Source organism: Physeter macrocephalus, chromosome 1, assembly GCF_002837175.3.
Source record: "Physeter macrocephalus isolate SW-GA chromosome 1, ASM283717v5, whole genome shotgun sequence".
Lineage (NCBI taxonomy): Eukaryota > Metazoa > Chordata > Mammalia > Artiodactyla > Physeteridae > Physeter > Physeter macrocephalus.
Window position 1 is genome coordinate 78,746,726 of NC_041214.2, and position 20,750 is coordinate 78,767,475.

General features: G+C 43.1%; 1 protein-coding gene across 1 annotated transcript in view; it reads right to left on the reverse strand.

Moving 5' to 3' along the window:
- The window catches only part of ETV5 (ETS variant transcription factor 5), a 55,727-nt gene that overhangs the window by 26,579 nt on the left and 8,398 nt on the right, over nt 1-20,750 (reverse strand). The window contains exons 6-7 of the mRNA XM_007117530.4: nt 2,291-2,420; nt 1,109-1,396 (exon numbers count right to left, since the gene is read on the reverse strand). Of these exons, the coding sequence (XP_007117592.1) occupies nt 1,109-1,396; nt 2,291-2,420 (418 nt within the window). The remainder of the gene's footprint in view (nt 1-1,108; nt 1,397-2,290; nt 2,421-20,750) is intronic.

Below are 20,750 nucleotides of genomic sequence, written 5' to 3' on the forward strand. Positions count from 1 at the left end.
CCCCCTGCCTTCAGCAGGGGAATAAACACTAACCAAGCAAGTTATATAGTTCTTTATGGTGACTTTCACAGCAAAGGGGGAAGGGAATTGGAACCAGACAAGAGTGCTTACTTTTCTGCATTTCATCTAGAAATAAAGAAAGTGACCTCCAATTAAATACCAGCAGGCATCTGGGTTGGACCAGGCCAGGGGAAGAAACACTCATACATCCTTCCTCTCCTGTCCACCTCCCCCACACCCACCTATGCAGAGCAAGAAAGACAGAAAGGACAAAAAACAGTCACCACCTGGCAGCCCTTGGTAACCACAGACAACTACCCGCTATGTTATCTCCTCATCCCAGAGGGACTTGAAGTAAAAAATAGACAGGTCCCCAGAATATCCTGTATAAAGAAAGGTGACAAGCGTCCAAAGTGCTAGAATACTGCAGATAATGGACTTTGAAGGCTGGGACCTAAGAGGTTAAGTTTGGTGTTTGCAGAGTAGATTCCTTTTACATCTTAGTTTTTCTGAGAATGAATGACTTCGGACAAGTTACTCCTGATGCCTCAATTTCCTTATTAAGAATGTAGAACTACCTGGAGTGAAATCAAGATCTCTATCTCAAAAGTGAAAAATTATAAATAAGGTCCTTGGGTAATCCCCTACTGTAAAAATGTGTTAAAAATCGAATGAGTAATAATACCTCCTTTAACTCAGCAATCTTCCCTAATATGTAAGTAAAATGGTAATAAAGTATTTATGGGTAGCATAAACCAAAGTGCAATTCTAGCAGGCAGCAAACAATGAGGAGCCATGGTCAATGGACTGAGCATCCTGAGCAGGCCCCTCTTCCTCTGCCTCTGCAATGGGGAGAGTACCAGCTACCTCTCCCCTACCTACTTCACAAGGATGTCGTAATGTCTATAACCCATGTGTAGTACCTCAGGTACAGGGTGATATATAAACAGGTCCTATTCATATTATTAGTAGTCTTACCTCACAAGATGCCTCAATGGTATGAGAACTTTATAGGTACCTGGTAAATATGACTAACTGCTTCCCCTCTCCCTGGGAGGTAAAGGGGAGGGGGAAGGAGGCAGTAAAGGAATCCCAGATATGCACCCACCTCTGTTCTGATGGATACTGGTTTTCAGGCATCATCTTTGGCATCTGCAGGGGCTGATGTGGCGGCCGGGGGACCGCAAAGGTTTGCTGCTGTGGTCCAGGTTCTGGAAGTGAATGAGGGCTGGGGGTGGGGCCCACACCTGGTACTGGGCCAGCTGCAGGGGCATGTGCCGAGGTGGGCAGAGTTGCCTGAGGCGGGGGAAATAGGGAATTCTGATGGGTAGGCGACAGGGGGGTGGTAGGAGGGGTTAATGGCTTGAACCCAGAGGGAGGCTTCCTATCATAGGCACTGTGAACAGAAAAAGAGAAGGAACCATTTAGCTGCAATGAAGCCATTAGCATGGTCACCAGGTCCAGCTTGCAGCCCACGGTTGCCAGGAAATGACAGCATTAACATAGTTAAATTGCTGGCAGCCCCGAGGGAATATTTGTACCTCTGAAAAGTGACGAACACGCTGCGTCACAGGGACTTGTTTAACACTTCTAGTGATTCTTCTCAAAGATAATTTTAGCCTCTGCTTCCGGTTTCCTTTTCCCCCTTTTCTAAAAGAATTCTCCACGTATGCGTGGGCAGGGGTGGATAGATGAGTGGAGAAAGTATGCCTTGGGAGGAGTTTTCTGGCCCCCTCTCCAAGAATTCCAGGGTTCCCAGGAATTAGAATCTTTACTGAAGATAAATTTCTGCTGTAACAACACTTAACAACTCTTCTCCTCCCCCTTTCAGGCAGGTCTGTGTTTATCTTCCAGAGCAAAGAATGATTTAAAATTAAAGCTTCATTCCTGGGGCCTGGATATTCTTAAGTAAAGGGCACAAGCATGGGGACTTTTTCATATATTCTGATTTGAAGATTACTTCTTTGGTGCTTAAAGTTCACATTAACATATGATAGACATGAAGAAGCATATATTCCCTCCCTCGAAGCCACAGATCAAATATCCCAGCATTCAAGGTTCTTTCCCTTAGGAGGGCTCAGCACCCCATGAACTCAGTCCCCCCGGAGAGCCGATTTAACAGTTTTGCATTTTACGCGCAGACAAAGCCGCATTTGGACTGGCTACACCTAGAGGATCGTTACACTGCTACGAAAGATGGGGTGCGCTACACTGAGCATCTGCTGAATAATACTGTAAGCAATCAGCATGCTGGCCACTTCCTGGCCAGCCTTCCTCTGGCTCCACTTACCAATAGTTGTAGAGGCACTTTTCTCCATAATTAGCACCGAGAGCCTGTTCATGGCTACAGGACGACAGCTCAGAGGAGGGGCTGTGCAGCTCCCGTTTGATCTTGGTTGGAGGTGGGGCATGAAGCACCACTAAAATCAGAAGAGGGATGAGGGAGGAACAGAGGACAGCTGATTAACAGGGAGCACAATGCTTCCTTCTGCAAACCCTATACTAGCTGATTGTTCTTGGAACTCGTGTCAAATCACATGCCAGAGAAAGCCCAACCCTTAACACAGAGCCTACCATCTAAAACCAATGAAACGTTCTTTAAAGTCAGAAATCATCATCTGACACTTTACATTAGCCAAGTCTGTTTTCACCAAACTTCTTTGGTGTTGGGTCTGCTTCCTAGCAGCTCTGAGGCCCTTAAAGATCCTGTAGGTGATGGTTCTTCAAGAAAAATGCAGGTGTGATAGAATACCAAGGATTGCAGATAAGAACAATTTTGTTTCTGAAAAGGACAAAACAACACCAAAAATATACTGGTAGACATTACACATTAGCTTATCAAAGGCTTAAAATTCCTGTGGCAAAATACAGAGGCATATATACAAATTAAATATATGACTGTAAAAAAAAAATACATGATTTTTCAAAGCCTTTCCTCAAGCAACTAAATATTAGCTCTGAGTAAGAAATACTCAATTTTAGGGGCATTTCAAAATTTTTAAAAGCAAAGAAATACAACGATGGACCAAACCACAACCGAGGAGAGGTTAACTGCATACAGGAGGAGGCCTGGAAAGGGCAGGCTCTCATAACCAATCCTTTCACAGATGGTGCCAATTACTTTTCCTAAATTGATAGCATACAGAGCTGTTGCTTTATGTTTAGAAGTCAACTGCACATTCCATACGTGATTCTGAGAGGGCAGAGGAGTAAGAGTTTTTCAAACCAAGGTGACTTACATGCAGTGGCAAAACCCAGCCAGTTTCGTCTTTTCTGCTGTATCTAGGAGCTAACGCATTTTAGAGAGGGCGTTTTACCCAAAGTAGAAGGGCAAACTCTAAAGATGCTGCATCGTAAGGGTTGTCTTCTAGCTACGGGCTAGAATTGCTACTCTCTGGCCAGCATCTGGGAAGAAGAGGGAGGGGAACGAGTTAAGCTTTCCTGCCAGCTGTTCTCCACTGGATCCAAATTCTCATTAAATAGCTAACAGAGCTTACTGCTCTGGTGACCCACTAAAGTTTTCTGTTCCACTCAATCTTTACTTCTAAGCCATCTTGCAGGAGCTTGGTTTTCTTAGTGATTCTATTAGGGAGAATTAGCTAAAGGATCATCCCTTTCCTGTCTGGTAAGACTGAACAATCTTCCCACCAAGTGGTTTCTCAGGTGCCTCCTCCAACCCCTGAATTCTGGACTCAGAAGTGAACAAAGGAGACTGAGGACTAGATCAAAGATGACAAGTTTATAACGCAAAGTCCTGCCAGGGACTGACTGGCAAGGGCAGGTTTTCATTATTCCTTTCCTACATAATGCCAACTGCTTTTCCCGAACACGCAAAATAAGTTCAGAACAGGCAGATTATATTTAGAAGTCATTAGAGTCTCTCTTGTGATTTTTTGATGGTGACATCATGGCAGCCAACCCTCAATTGCTATCAAATGTTTTCAGACATTCAGACACAGAAAATGGCTAAGCTTGTTGTTGTTAGAACGTTGTTAGTAAACGAGAAGGGAGAATCGACGACTTGACACAGAAAACCATTTCTCCAACGCAGTGGATGCTCTGGTGGTTCTCGGCACTGCCCCTGTGTCACTGCTCCTCCTCCTACCAGTCTTCTGCCATAAAAGTTTTGGCAAGATAATGAGGGAAGGTGATGATGCCCCAGCGTAAACAGAAGTTACATGTCCTGGAAAGTACTTTTCTGACTTTATCTAAGGAAAATCACTTATAATCACTGTTTTACCGAAGTTTGGAGAGTAAACAAGTTATGTCATTATTCAATTTTCTCACTTCAGGTTTTAGAAATGTTTTGACATTTTCACAATATTGTTATAAAAGTTACCAGTTCTGCTGACAGGACTAACACCAGAGGGTAAACCAAAGTTTCCCAGAAAGCAAACTTTCATAATGTCTTCAGGAATAGTATATACCCATTTTGAAAGAGAATCTAAGCTTTTGGCTAATTGGATGTCCTGAGTCCCTCAAATCTACACAGTACTCTTAGTGTGTACTACACCATTTTGGCTCTTGATTGTATGGTATCTTCCACCACACCAAACTGTCCTATACCTGGAATCTTATGTTCTCTAACCAAAGGAGGAGTTCAAGAAATAGCTGATGAGTGCTACGGTCTGAATGTTTGTGACCCCCAAAATTCATATGTTGAAATCCTAATGCCCTATGTGATATTAGGGGGAGGGGCTTTTGGGAGGTGATTAGGTCACAAGGGCACAGCTATCTGAGGACACAAGTCTGTGACCTGGAGGGGAGCCCTCACCCAATCACGCTGGCATCATGGTTTCAAACTTCCAGCCTCCAGAACAGTGAGAAATAAATTTCTGTTGTTTGTTAGCTCCCCAGTCTGTGGTACTATAGCAGCCTGAATCAACTATGATAATAAGTGATTGAATGGGTTATATTTCCAATTAATTCTTAACCTTGAAGGCAGGGACCACATTTACCCTTCAAGGCTAGGCACGATGTTAGTCATAAATATCCTTTCCCTCAGGAATCAACCATTCGAAGGAGGGAGAGGAGAGCGGTACAGAGCAGGAGCGAGAATTGGAAGTTTCACAGATCACTGACAGGAAAGCCAGTAGGGGCCCTGTGAGGGGTTAGGATGAAGGCTCAGTCTCCAAAGGGACTGCTGGGCCAGAGGACGTATGAAGGAGCCTGACGGTGGTATGCACTAGTCAGAGCTAGTCGTGTATTTTAAGCAGGAACTTAGAAGTCCAAGGAATGCTCCTTGCTTTCAGCCTGTTCCCTCTTTGTAAAATGAGATATGTGATGCTGCCTTCAGAAATAAAGAAAATGGCACAGCACCTTGCAGATGGTGCTATGATGTTGTGTAATTATACACTGTGCTTTCAAAAACAGAGTATTTACCTTCACATGGGCGACTTACTAAACGATGACAGAGACTGAGGACTATAAAGCACGGCAATGAATTGCAATTAAAAGAGGAGCATGAACTCCTTAGGAGGTTTGAAAAGAGATGCTACTTGACTATTTGAGTTGATAAACATTTTCTACAATTAGAAAATTTGAGTTTAAGCTCAGTTATAGAAGATGGGCCCATAAAGCCAACAGTGCCCTGAGAACAATTCCTGGCAAACGTGGGCCGCCTTCCTTGTTGCAAAAATTTCTTTCATTCATTCATACAATCATTCATTCATTGAACATCTTCCATGGGTCAGGCATCCTGAAGGTGTTGGGGATATGACGGTAAACAAAACAGACATGGCAGTCCTTTCTTCAGGGCATGCATAATTTAGTGAGAGGTCTGACTTTCAGCATCTTCCCACAGATGTAATTAGAGTTGGACTGGGGCCTCACAATCCACTTAATTCAGGCCCTTACATTTATAGATAAGGACCTTGAGGCCCAGAGGAGTTAAAGGAATTGCTCAAGGTCTTGGAGCTTCTGGTATTGGAGGGGAAAGGAGGCAAGAGCCCCCCACTGTCATTTCAGTGATCTACCACATTGACAGCAATGGGAGATACTGCACTCACCCACTTTGTACATCAAAAATAGAGGACATAGACTTTTTTTTCAATGAAAACAACAAAAATACCACATTACATCTGGTTGAGAGAAAGTGCTCTAGAACAAAGGAACAATGGATAAGAACTAACACCTCTGGAAAAGAACCAGGTAGACCAAGAGAGAGGCAGCCAGACAGACCCCTTATCATTGGCTTTGGCCAGTTTGTTTATATACATTATTTTATTCAATCTTCCCAACCCAGTGAGAAAGCTACTTTCACTGTCTCCATTTTAGAGATGAGAAGGTCAAGGCTCAAAAGGTAAGTAATCTGCCACAGTCTCATAGCTGTAAGTGATCAGGATACTGTCCTAAACAGTTGTTAGTCATTCCATCATATTGCTTCCCAGAGGGAAGCAATTTTCTGAGAGAAAAAGACTACATCAAAAAGGGATTAAAAGAAATACAGAAAGAGGTCGAGAAACAAGACAACACCAGAGAAGAAGATGAAGGAATACTATTTGCCAATTATCAGGGTCTGTGTCCTCATGTTTACTCTGCACTCGCCAGCTGGAAGCACACCTGATACACCTGAATCCACTCAAGGGCTTACACCTTCCCCAACTCTAGGCCACCAAAATACCCAGGATCCCTGCCTCACTCCTACTGGCAACTAACATCTCTTGACTCCAGTAGCCTCTACTTCTTACAGTCCTTGCCTCCCATCCTAGTATTCCATCTAGAAGATCTCATTCTCCCTTCTATATCCTGCTGATCAAAATTTTCTCATTCAGATAGCTGCAGTCACTTTGGAAGGCCTGGCATCTTCTACAGCCAGTCACTGACCAGCCAGATGCCACACTGTTGCCATGGATACCATCTCGCACCCCAAATGCCCCACCCCTCCTGAAACTGCTTCTTGACATTCCCTCTTAATGTCACCTCTGAGGCAAGAACACTTTGAGTGAGCTGTCTGGACCCCTATTTGACTCTAAGAACTCTGTTAAGGATCCATGCACAAATATATGAGAGTCTCTGCTTGTCAGGGGTAGGAAAGACAAGGGTGGCTGGCTGACAAGATATAAGTCCATATCTGTGGGCATGCATTACAAAGTACAATGTGCTGCTTTGTAGACCATCATAATACCATCTAAAATTTAGATACGATGTTCACAGATCAACCAACTTAATTTCACAGTTGCTTTTCGTACTAGGGAACTCCTTGGAATATTTTTCTATCTGACACAGTGACCAAAAATCAAGCCTGATCCTAGCCAATGCAGTAAGTTAAGAAAAATGAATAAAAGGCAAAAAGATTAGAAAGAAAAATATAACTCTCATTATTCACAGATGGCCTGGTTGGGTACACAGAAAATATTAAAGAATCCACAAAGTATAATAATCAATAAGCTAATTTACCAAGATCACTGGCTACAAGGCTAATACATAAAAAAGAACGATTTATATACACAGTAACTAAAACAATGTGACATTCAAAAAATACATTTACAATAGCAACAGATAACATCAAATACCTAGGAACACACCTAATAAAAGACATGCAAGATATCTAAACTGAAAACTATAAAACCCTGAGGAAAATCAAAGAACTCTCAATAAATGGAAGAATATATTATGTTCATAGGTTGGAAGGTTGATACTGTAAAGATATCAATTCTTCCCAAATTTATGTATGGGATCAATGTAATCCCAAACAAAATTTCAATACTACACAGAAATAAGAATGAAGAAATTACAATCACACTTAACAACATGGGCTCATAAATAAAAGCCAGACACTACAAAAAAAGCCAGACACTACATGAGCCCATTTACAATAACATTCAAAAGGAAACAAAATTACTCTATGGTGTTTAAAGTCAGGATGGAGGTTACTCCTGAGTCTGGGGGTGGTGCCTGTTCAGGGGGCACATGGAGTCTCCTTGTATTTTGATTAAGTTCTAGGTGTCGATCTAAAGGCTTATATAGTTTGAAAATTTATCAAGCTGTACTCTTATGATTGCTATGTGTTATTTCAATTGTTCCTATTAAAAAAAAAAACCAGCCCTGTCCTGGTCAAATAGCATCACTGAGTTAATACTAAGATTTCTCAAACTTTAGAAAATCTTCCTTCTGTGATGGTGTAGAAGCAGTCTTTCAAAGATATAACCCAACTGTTCCAAAATAGAAAAAAAAATAGACAAACTAGTCCATTCAAGAGAAATAATAATTCCCTCTGCTGACAAAATCTGTTTCCTGCCCACAAGTACAGGCCTGTGGATTCTGTCCAAGGCAGCTACCCCATGCCAGTGCTGGCAGTGAACTTCACTATTACAGCACAGAGGATCAAAACAAAGGAAAACACTTTTGTTGAATGTTATGATGCACGACAGTTTGAGTCAAAAGGAATTTTTTTCAGAAAGACAAAAACCACCTTGTCTAACAATAAGCCTTTCCTTTGGTGTTTCGTGATCATCAAAATTTCAATTCGCCACAGGCTTTGTTGTGAATACATACAGCATTTATGTAGCCGCTGAGTGTTAAAGAAATTGCCAATCAGTTATACTGCGGTCTGCGCGGGAGAGAGACTACTAAGACCATCCTACTTCTCCTGCATCACACACAGGCTCTGCCTGCTTTCTGTTGGGTGCCACCGTTCTGATTTTGTTTTGGGGTTTTCCTCTCCACCTTCTTCAGTTTCATTACTTGCATCTGGAACGGACTCATCTTTCCCAAATCAGCTGTGCAGGCATGACCTCAGGACAGGACCTTATTTGGTCACGATTGACAGGCACGATCTTCTTACCGTACATGGAAGGTTGACCAGAATACCAACACCTGCCTCCAAATGGCATGTCCATGAGGCTATGTCCCAGGTGGCCAGCCCGTGTCTCCAGAGCCTCTCACACCACTCGTGAACAAACGTGGTGTGGATGTACACAGTCATGGCTGAGCGACTTCTCAGGATTCCAGAGCCATAATCCTAAAGGGAAGGTCCATTCCTAAGCTTACTACTCCCTGTGCCACCAGCTTTGGGTCACTGTCCTCTCTTAGGCCACTACCATCCTGCTTCATTTCCCTCCGTAGTATGGAATACATACTGTTTAGTTCAAGAATGATGGGAAGGGGGAGCCCGAGACACCTGCCTGTACTGCTCTTTGGCTGTGGCTGTCAGCAGAACTCAAGGAAAGAAGGCAGAGGGACATATGAACTTAAAAATGACACTGGAAAAACAGAAATGCAGAAGCCGTCTGGAAGGAGCAGGTGTGGCCTCTTCTCCCCTGATTACTCTTAACTTGTCAGAGTACCCAGTTGGCAAAGACCAGAGGGCTTTAAGTCACCAGGTGCAGTATCCCTTGAGTTCTGTGCACAACAAAACCAAAAGGCTTACTTTCCAACATATTGCTGCCTTTCCTTAGTGCTGGCCTGTTTTGGACAAATTCTGAGACAAAGCATAGATAGCTAGTGAGTAAGAAAAAAGGGGTAGACAGGCAGAGGCTTACTTTAAGTTCTACCATACTACTAGAAGGGGTCAGAAATATGTCTTTATTTTAGGCCTGAGTAGATTAGAAATTCATCTCAAGCATAAAATATATTCCTAATCTCAATATTCTTTGCAATTGCTATAGCAAATGACAAGGACAGGAGATAATACCCTGTTCTGGGAACCAAAGAGGTTTAAGGGAGATGAGATAAGTGGACAGGTTCTGGCACTTAAAAAGAGTATCTGGAAAAGGAGATGCCTTTTAGATTTCTAAACCAAATAAGAGACATGCTCAAACCCGTTTGAATGGATGGTTAACATTGATTCTGCCTGGCGACAGTTTCCAAAAATAAAAATTTGAAATGTTATCAAATTTAGTTAAGGGGCACAAGTACTAAAAGCAGAATTGGTGGAGATATGGGGGACTGTGCCATTTTCTTTAATATCTGATACAGCTAACCTTTGTAAACATAAATTCAAAAATTGAATATAGCAAAAAATCATCCATAAATAGCAAAATCAACTATTTAGTAAGCTTTGCTAAAAAATTGTAATGAACCCCTCAAAAGCCCTCTCCTTTTGAGGGGTTCATTTACTTAGTTATATGCATGTTCAGTTCTCTCCAGGAACTAAACATGCATGTAACTAAGTAAACGTGCACAAACTCTCTCCATCTGACTCACTCTGTTCTTCTACCAGTGTTTAGAGGTCAACATAATAACATGGATATGAGAGGTTAGAAAACCCAAAACATATGGAATTTCCAGGCCTAAGGTCAGCATTTCTGTATGTTGTTTGCATTTCTACGTATCCTTTAAAAATGTATCCTAAAAAAGTCAACAACTACAAAACAACTGGCCAGGACCCTTCAAAAAAAGTCAGTTTTTTTTTTTTTTTTAAATCTGTATCGGAGTATAATTGCTTCACAATACTGTGTTAGTTTCTGTTGCACAACAAAGCGGATCACGCATAGGCATACACATGTCCCCATATCCCCTCCCTCTTGAGCCTCCCCTCCCATCCTCCCTATCCTACCCTCCTCTAGGTCATCACAAAGCACCGAGCAGATCTCCCTGTGCTATGCTACTGCTTCCCACCAGCCAACTATTTTACATTCGGTAGTGTATATACGTTGATGCTACTCTCACTTTGCCCCAGCTTTGCCCTCCCACCCCAAGTACTCAAGTCCATTCTCTTTGTCTACTTCTTTATTCCTGCCCTGCAACTAGGTTCATCAATACTATTTTTTTTCTTTTTTAGATTCCATATATATGCATTAGCGTACGGTATTTGTTTTTCTCTTTCCGACTTACTTCACTCTGTATAACAGACTCTAGGTCCATCCACCTCACTACAAATAACTCAATTTCATTTCTTAAAAAAGGTCAATGTTATTGGGGGGAGGGGGCAAGGTAGGCAGATTGTTATAGATTGAAGATAAAAGAGGCATGACAATAAACATAATGTGTGATTCTTAATCAAATCCTATATCAATAACAATGTCAATATCAGTTATAAAAGACAGCTGGGGAATATTACTGAATAAAAGTTAATTTTCTTGACTATGTAGAAGAATGTCCTTCAGAGATGCACACTAAAGTATCTGGGGGTGAAATGTCATAATGCCTGCAACTTACTTTCCAATAACTTGGAAAAAAAAAATCTATACACAGAGAAATGAAGTAAATGTAGCAATATGTTTTAAAAATAAATCGATAAAACAGCTATTATATCTCATCTCCTCCAAGATACTTGGAGAAAAAAATTATCTTATGGTTGACTAACAGGTCAGTAGACGTGCTAAGAACTTCAAAACCATGCATTTACACATGAAGGAAGTCACCCCTGGCCTATTACCAAACTGGAAGGAGACTGCCCTGTTTATACTGTACCTTTACCATGTTTGGATAATACAGCCCTGGGAATCTAAACTTACACAAGGACAAATGTTGTCATACTCTTAACATCTAAGCCAGTGATTCTCAAAATATTTTTTTGGACCTGGCCCACTTAGAAAGGTAAAGGGAACACCCAAGAGAGGGCAAAATGAAAACTGCCACTGCTATCACCATGACTACTGCCCAGTGCCACCTCTACTACGGCCTGGGTAAAAAGACAGCAATTAAACAAGTAAAAAATATTAACAAAGGTAAAATTGATCAGTAGTTCCATATACATATTAATACACATATAACAGGAACTAAAACATAAGCTCAACTCAAGATCACAAAGCATTTTTGGAAAAAAAAAAATGGAGAATGTCCACTCCTTGTGAATGTATATGCACAACAGGTTTAGAACACTACCAGAACAGATGAACAACTCATTAGATTTCATCCCGAGTCCTCAGAAGGGCACAATGCGGCCATCATCAAGCTGTGAAGACTGGCAGAATTTAAAGGAATTAAAGTCCTCTTCCTCGAGGTTCTCCTTCATTCTTCCCTCCAAGTAGCTGTTTGGCTCCTTCTCCCCATAAAGCCTGAGCAGGGCCAGGAGAGGAAGCTTGAAATGGGTGGCCTGGACTTTGGGTGCCCTGAGTCTTGGGGAAAAAAGGCACAAGAGTTTCTGGGAGCTACAACTGGTCCAACCTAGCTTATTAAGCTAAGAGCTCAGAAAGGAGTGTAGAGCTGGAGACCTAAATTGTGTTCAAGTCTGTTGGCTTTTGGAGAATCCTCTGTGCATTTATGTTCTGGGAATCAGGAATGGCAGCAGGACTCTGGTATGGAAACAGACTCTCCACATAACTCATGGGAAATATGACAAACATCTGGTACAGCCAACATCTGGGTGAGCATACTACATACAGGGGCTGAGATTTCAGGGGAGGTTCATTCTGAATCTCAAATGGCAAGAAAAGCTGCATTTGTCCTGGGCAAAGTCCTACATGGAGAAAGCAAGGCTTCTGTTCTGGGATAGAACCTGGTATCAGTAGGTATAGGGAAAGACCTCTTCACAATTGTCACAGGGGCAGTATTCAAGATTTTATTTACTTAAAGTAACTTTTGTTTTCATCACACTAATAAATTCACATAGTTTAAGAAATCAAAGAGAACTACAAGGTTTATGACGCTGAGTAACAGTGGTAGTATTCAGGGTTTCAGACTGGAGATTAATCATGGTGGTGGGGGGATATGTTGATTTTTCCAGCTTATTCTTTCCTTACTTGTCCTGTTTCTCAGTAAAGACCAAAGGACTGACTATCACCCTGGTGATATATTTCAGGGCCCCAGGACGTAAGATCAACCATGAAGAAGCAGAATTCATCAATTAACAATTAAAGAAGTCTTCCCTATATGGCCACTATCATCTTCTGTACAATAAATAACGCAAGAGCCAAATTAGGAACTGATAAAACTAGTTCCTGGAACATCTGGTTCCAGGAATCAGATTTCTCCCAAGCAGTGGGAAAAACCTACAGTCAGCAGAAGAGAGGCTTCAGGAATTGGTGTGTTGACAAAAAAACCCACTCTGTTTTTCATGATTTAGAGCTAGAAACTTGGGGTAACATAATCAGCTCAAGAAAGAAGCCTTTGAACCTATCATGACATGGACTATGGGAAAAGACCGTCAGATCCAACAAATAGGGTTATAATTACATTGGTATTGGAACAGGACCAGCCCAAAAGTGAGATTCAAATATTGATGACCCTGCATGAAGATGGCTGGGTAATACCAGAGTGAAATAATAACCTACAAAACTAGAGCCAGGTCTTGCTACAGTGGGAAAAGAGGTGAGTGAAGAAAACACCTTTCTTACTCATAACAGTGAATGAGTTATAGCAAGTATTTGGAATTCTAGAGCTGGAAACTTTGGGGGATGCAAGCCCAGGAATATTTTGTTGGTGAGTTCCTAGAAAAAATGATAGGCACTTACTTGAAAGATGGTATGGATTGGGAGTTTGGGATTGACATGTACACACTGCTATATTTAAAATGGATAACCAATAAGGACCTACTATATAGCACAGGGAACTCTGCTCAATACTCTGTAACAGCCTAAATGGGAAAAGAATTTGAAAAAGAATAGATGCATGTATATGTATAACTGAATCACTCTGCTGTATACCTGAAACACAACACTGTTAATCAACTATGCTCCAATATAAAATAAAAATTTTTTTAAAAGGTGGTATGGAGACTGTCTGCAGAGAGACCCCTCTCAATTCACAAATGGGGTGGCAGAAAAACAGGGTTAGCAGGGACAGGAGACGATCACTTCAGAATTCTGAAAATGGAAACCGAGAGGTCTTGAATACAAGAGTTAGAAATTAAAGGGAGGAAAAGGAGCTTAAAAAAAACTGGCCCAACTTTGAAAAGGTATAAATAGCATTAGTAGAGAGTGGTATCTGAAACTGAGAGGTCACCTGCAAAGGCAGTGGAATTTCTCCCAGGAGACAGGAATTAGAGTTACTGATAGAATGTCTCCCACCTGGGTTTTAAATTAGACAATAGAATTGATACCATGAAAAAGTTAAAACCATGAGGCCATGCTCTGTAGGCCTCTCTTCCATTTTGTTTACCTTGGATGACCCTAAATCTCTGTTATGGACTCGAGCTGACAAGAGCAACGTGGGTCTAGGTTGCACCCCAGATCAAGTATTGGGTTTGTAGAATGCTGCTTTCTCAGGGGGAAAGGCTGGCTGTATGTGAGATTGGTGCTTCGATGACAAGAAGCTGCAGTGTTCACACTGGCTCTGGAAAGTGAAATGTTGCTAAATTTTGTTTGGATGGGCCTGGTGTTACGGTATTTTATGCTCTTACTGCTCCCTGGAATGTGGAACATATGACACAAGATAGATTCAACAATGGAGAAATCCAGCTCTGAAGAAGCCAAAGCTCCAGCTTAAGGGGCCCCGAGGTTGTAGCTTCCTTTAGACCCCCAAACAAAGTCCTTCTGGCTAGGGTAAAAGCAGAAAGAGATGAAAATGGTGGTTTTACACTTACAAAGGGATTTAAATTTCTCTGTGGAAAAGAGGTACTGACTGGAGAAGGGGGTTATACTTTATAGGAAAGGGCTTTATTGGGGGCATTCTTACACTGCTGGGGTCTTATATGAACTAGAATGTTTATATTATCTAGTAACTTCATAGAATGGGGAGGGGAGGTGGGTGATTTGGAGGTTTGCTTCTGCTAGGCCCAGCTCCATGATATCATCCCACAAAAGTTTCCTCCCTCCCCTGCCCCCTCCTCTTCCACTGCCTCTTCCAGTAATGGCAGCCACTGGTGGCACAACCAGGACACGGTATCTCAAAATCAAATCACTAGCTGAAATACTATTGGGCAAAAGAAGAAAAACTAAAATTTGCCCATGGAAGTCAGTTTGGCAGGTCACTGTATAATGTACACTTGCAACCCAAAAGGTAGAACAGTACCACCCAGGCTGACCACTCAAAATTTGGGGGGCACTCTAGCCTCCAGGGGGTGCTCCAGGCTTCCCCCACCTCTTTACCCTGCCTCTGGAGAGGAGAAAACATGACCCGAGACAAGGGTGATGCCCAGGTCCTAAAGCGCAGACAGAGCGAGGAGAGCTTTGGCTAGAAGAAAAGTGGTCCTCGAGGCCATCTATTTGCCTCTTCTGCAGCAAGGGGCTGGAAAGGCTGGGCGGGTGCTGGGAAGAGGTCAGGGTGATGGGCCTATACACAGGGAGGGCTTAGGGGCCAGAGTCCTCAAGGGGGACCTATGGCCCAGTGGCAAGTTTGCCAGGGTTAAGAGGTTGGCTGGTCATGTCCTTGGTCATCAACTAGGAAGAGCAGTTGCTAAATGGAATTTACAGGACATTGGCCTTATCCTTTCTTCACCTCTACCACTCCTAACAATAATGACAGGTGATTTTTTTAAGGGCTTCTATTCTAAGTCTGGATAAAATAGAAGGAAAAAGATTCTTTGTATTAATGCTTTCTTTCTCCTCCCCAAAGAAGTGGTCATGTTAGTAAGAGGAACCCACCTTGGCTGAATGCACTAAATCAGGAATGTCCTGACTCAGAGGGGAACTGCAAGTCAGAAAGAGGGCCCATCACGGAACAGCTGCCTCTCATTGAAACCACATCTTTCAAACAGTCATTTCTAAATAGAAAACTGGTTTCTCAAATAAGGAAGATAATTTAATGCCAATGGTAGTAGAGAGGTTTTTGGGTTTTTTTTTTTTTTTTGACCCAGATGAACTAATTTCAGATTTACTTCAAGTTCACACTCTCTCCACACTTTAGTATTATTCTTGAAACAGCTTGGATTTGTGCAGTTCATTTTCTTTCAGGGACTCATTCATCCTAACAATTTAGGATTGTTATTTTAGAATTCCAAAAATGGAAACCCAGAGGCCTTGAATATAAGAGTTAGAAATGAAAGGGAGAAAACGAGCTTAGAAAAGATCTGGCCCAACTCTGACTGAGGTAGGGCTTGTGTATTATAATACGGGGCTCTGCCATGAAAATATTTTGTACAGAATGAATATTTTTAATTGCATCAGAGTCACATCCCAGAACTCTAGGTCACAGAGAAACTAATATGATAGACAACTTATTTGCTTAACTTTTACCATTGAGAGAGAGATCTAAATAGAGCCCTGTTCTCCCAACTCGGGTTCGTTTAGAGGTGAAAGGCTGGCTCCCCCCACTGTGGGCTTTCCGTCAGCCACAGCAAATTGTACCACGAAGGGCTGTTCACGGGCAGAACACACCATCAGGAAAGGGGGAAACAGCGCATTCCTCCTGAATGGAAAAAAATGCAAGACCAAACCTTATACCCCTTCTATAATTTATTTCCAGTTTATTTGATTTTCATCTAAACTGGCATTAAAGCATCAACAATACTTGAAGTGGGATTTAATCACTGTGGAAAATTTTACCTTCAAGTTTAAAATTCATCTTAAAAGTCTGACGAGAAAACTCAAACCCTAGAGAAATAGGCTTCTCCTACGAGAGAACCATTCCCTTCTATTTATAACCCCGACGCTCCTAAGAGCAGCAACGCACCAAGTGTGTCAAGGGTACCTAAACTGTGATTTGTTCCCTCACACATACAGTCTTAACTGGGGAACAGCATTAGCCACACAAAGTCTAGATGCAGCCTGGGAAGACCTGGCTAGTGTATGTGTTTAAAAGAGGAATCAGAAAATGAGAAATAGCCCTAGCTAGCTTTTTTTTTTTTTTTCTATCTATCACTAAGGTCATCCCAGGGGCTTTCAGAACTCAGGTTACAAACTTACTTCCCTGCAGGCTGGAGGCTGGTGTTGGGGCTGGACACCAGGGCGGGGAAGGAACAGAACAGAGAGCGGCTGTGTGCAACACACACTCCCCAAGCGTCGGCTGCGCACAGAGCACCATATGCTACTGCTACACGTGACAGGGGTTCTCTGTTTTTTGGACACACTTAGAGCCTAAGAGAAACTGTTTGCTTCTTGTTTCGACAGGAATGGAAATTGGGAAGCAGGGACCTTGTTTAATATGTCAAAATACAGAATACATTAAAGCCCTATGCTGTTTTCTCCTTATTTCCCAAGAAATAAGATCCCAGGCTGGTGGGGAAGGAAAGGAAAGAGAACGAAGTTGAGGAGGGGCAGAAATGTTCTGACTCTGCTGAGGTACCCTCAGCACAGTGACATTATCCCTGCTGAATTATTCTCTATTAAAATTCAGATTAGGAAACTTGGGGTAGGCCTTTCAGGATCTGGTCTTTACTGTGGGCAGCCAAGGAGAAGAGACATCCCCCCTCTTCTATTCTACCTTTTCTATGGGAAAAGTATAAAAGACCCTCGTTAAGTGCCCTTTCAGGCAATTACAAAGCATTTACAGGCACTCAGCTGAGAAATGTTTATGTAGGCTAAGTCCTCCTCAGCCCCTCTGGAGAAGCACAAGTATCAGCATCCTCTTACACAGCCGATATCTAGGGTTACCTCCTGAGAGGTTTCAAACTCTCTCACAAAAGGACAATCTGCCCAGGCCTGTTCTTTTTTTAATAGGGAAGGGAAGACATTCTTGCAAGACCAATTTACCGCAAGGGAAACATTTCGGGGAAAAAAAAAATCCTTACAGCAAAAGCACAAATGCAAACAGCCTTGTTAGGTTGTGAGGATGAGGAGCAGGAACTAAGAAGAGCTCTTAATTTAAAACCCTGAGGAGATGGCACCGGATCATTACTATTAAGTTTTGTTTTTTTAACGGACTGTCCTTTTTATGCTTATCATACAGCCCTGGTCTAGCCCACACAGCCCTTTGAGGTGGGGGAGGGGGGTATGTCTGCGAGCTGTTAGCCAAGAGGCTGGAAGATGTTTAGGGTGGGCGATACTGAGGCAAGTGTACCCCTAGAACCTGGCCTAGTTTGGGGGTGAAGAGGCCACTCTGGGGTTGGGGTTCCTCAGAGGCTGGGTTCTTTCTGGTACTTCCTGGGATGTTAATTGAGGAGAAAAGGCATTTGATGTGCACCCCGTGGGAGGGTTGCTGCCATAGTGAGGCTCCCCCATAGCTGAGGACCAGTCTGGGAAGGGTCATTTTAAAATGACAGGTATCTGACCACAGTGGGAAATTAAACGGGAGAGAGAAGGCCAAGGAGTCGAGAAATTACAGCTAGGTCCCTCCCATGTTAAAATGTTAAGTAGAAGTGCTATAGCAGAAAAACACCCGTTCTTCAGGCCTGGAGTAAAGACTGGAGTAGAAGAGCAGGCAAGACTCTTCAGTGGGGAGATAAAGCCACAGCCCCACGGAAACCAAGAGATAAAAGGGTAATATCCTCAGACCAAGTCTCAACACCTCTCTCTCCAGGGAAGCTAAACCACCCTCTCCTATTATCACTCCCTTTAGACAGCTACAGCCTAAAATCGGAGACAAAGAAAGGGGGGGGCGGGCCCATGGGTCAGTAGCAGCCCTTCGCCTAAGCCCAGGCCCCCAGCCTGGCAGTTGGAGGGTTAAAGTCAGCACTTAAAGGAAAACTCAAACCCCATTAAGCCCAGGCTTGGAGAACAGGGAGCAGCAGGGAAGCCAAAGGAAACTAATTTTGGAGGTTCTCCAAACTGCCAATCACCAGCATATTTCTAACAGTCCCAGTGTTGTTTGAGTTGGTTGTTTTTCCACAGCCTGCACAATGGGGTCTGGTTATTCATTGAAAAAGTCTGCAAGGGAGCCCCGCCCTCCATTCACAACCAATTTGGAATGCTCCATTCAGGCCAGGGGGGGACTCAGCCGCTCAGCTAGCTGGGGCCGACGGAGCAGAGCCCAGCTGTCGCCGCACGGACGCTTGCTCGCCTAGCGCGCTGTGTTTATGTAAGAAATTCAGACCCTGCAGGCGTGCTCTGCACTCTCCCTAAGATTCAGATGGCCAAGACGCTGGCTGAAATCCGCAAGGGTGTGCAAGTCAGCTCCAAGTGAGGTCGGCAAGTGCCCTCTGGCAAAGAAATGTCTTGTGCGGCCCACTTCAGACTGACTGTAGCTACCAGCTGAGAGAAAGAGACTTCAGCGATATTTCTCCTGCCCTCAGGGACGAACTGGTTTGCATTAAAGGACAGCTCCCTATGGAAGCCAGCCTTTCCAGACTCCTTGCTTTTCCATTCATTGCCAATAGCTGTATCGGGAGCCACCTGGCTTCCTCCCCAAGGGAGTGGGTCTCTGGAGACACCCACTACTAGATTCTGGCTGCAGAGGGGGAGGGGTCGAGCTACCTATTATGAACAGTTTCACAGTTCCTTTTCCTGGCTTTGCATCCGGCCTGAAAAGTTTATAATACCCCCCGGGCATGCTCATGAGACATCAAAAGAGAAGGGCAGGAGATCTGGGGGCGGGGGTGGGAGTGAAATCTACTCCAAGGACAACGCAAAGTACAAGGCTAAAAACTGGTTGGGTTTCTATTCTTCTCAAACCTTCAATAATCACCCTAAGGGAGATCTTATGAAGCCAGTTTGACAACTAGACTTTATTTCAAGGAATATACTACTTTAGGAAAATTTATCTCCAGGAGATAAATTTTAGCACATGGTTTTTTCTTCTTTTTCGAAACATATTGGGACTATTTTCAAAAGTCTTATGTGGACCTCTTCTCACTGCCTGCCCCCATTCCCACAGCCAGTGAACTCAGATACTGACACCGGAAGCATTTCTCTGCATCTTTCTAACTACAGACTCTCCATTCAATGGCTTGAGTGCTCTGCAGATCAGACTCAAACTCCTGGCCTTTTAATAGCTAGATCTTATCCTGCTCCCTGGACTCTTCACCCTTGGCTGCAACTTTCCTCTAGATCTTTCTTTCTGTTAGACAGGGGAGCTTCCTTCATGAGGGGGCTCTTCTCAACTTTAACATCTGAGTTGCTAACATCTGTCATTTACCTGCCAAGCCCAAAGGTGTACTTACCTTGTGATCACACACACACACACACACACACACACACACACACACACACACACACCCCTGTGCAGGCATCCACCCACAGACACACTGGGGGCTTAGTGTCTTGTCTCTCCTTTATTTTAAGCTGAGCCTCTTAGAGGGACGGGACAATGATAGAAACTGACGACCAAAGCCTCTGTTAAATGAGCTTGATGAGTTCACAAAATGAATTTTTAAAAAAGAAACCTAATCCGGTACTGGCATCAACATGCCTGGCACTTGTCCAAGAGCTGGGAGCTGCAACATGACAAGACTCTGAGCTCCTTGGATTCCAAGTGGAGAAACACTGTGTGCCAGGGCACAGATGGGGCCCAAGCTGCCTCAAGGGCAGCCATGTGCCTGAGAGGGGGCTGTCAGCCTCTGGGCCCGGATGTGCTTTACCACCATGAAAACTGCAGAAACACGTGGAGGGAACAGTCTTTGGGTAGAGAATTACACACCCCACCCTACCCCACCAGCGGTAATATTTTTTTCTAGGATTGAAATTAAAACAATGATACTACTAGATAATGGCAGATAGTACAAATCCTCAGCTTTATCAATCTACCCATGTCTTAATCTTATAAAGCCGAAGAATGCTGAAAAACAGGGGATAGACTGTAATTTCTTGATTGATGCCAGGATTTTGTTACCTCTGGAATCTACAAAAGTGATCTGCCCGGCAGATGCAGATGTAATTCCCCATTCCAAGTCTTGCACCAAACACAAATGATTGGAAAGGATACTGGGTTTTATTAGAGGACTGAGAGCAGAGAGACATAGAAGAGGAAGAGAAAAAAAATCTATTGTTTTTAATAAGCCTAACTGAATTAAAGTCAGATGAAAAGAGATTTCGTGTAAACATATGGCTCTGTTTGATAAATGGGAACACTAGGTCTTGGGTCCTTAGGAGTCCAGCATCTTAGGGATCTTGGAG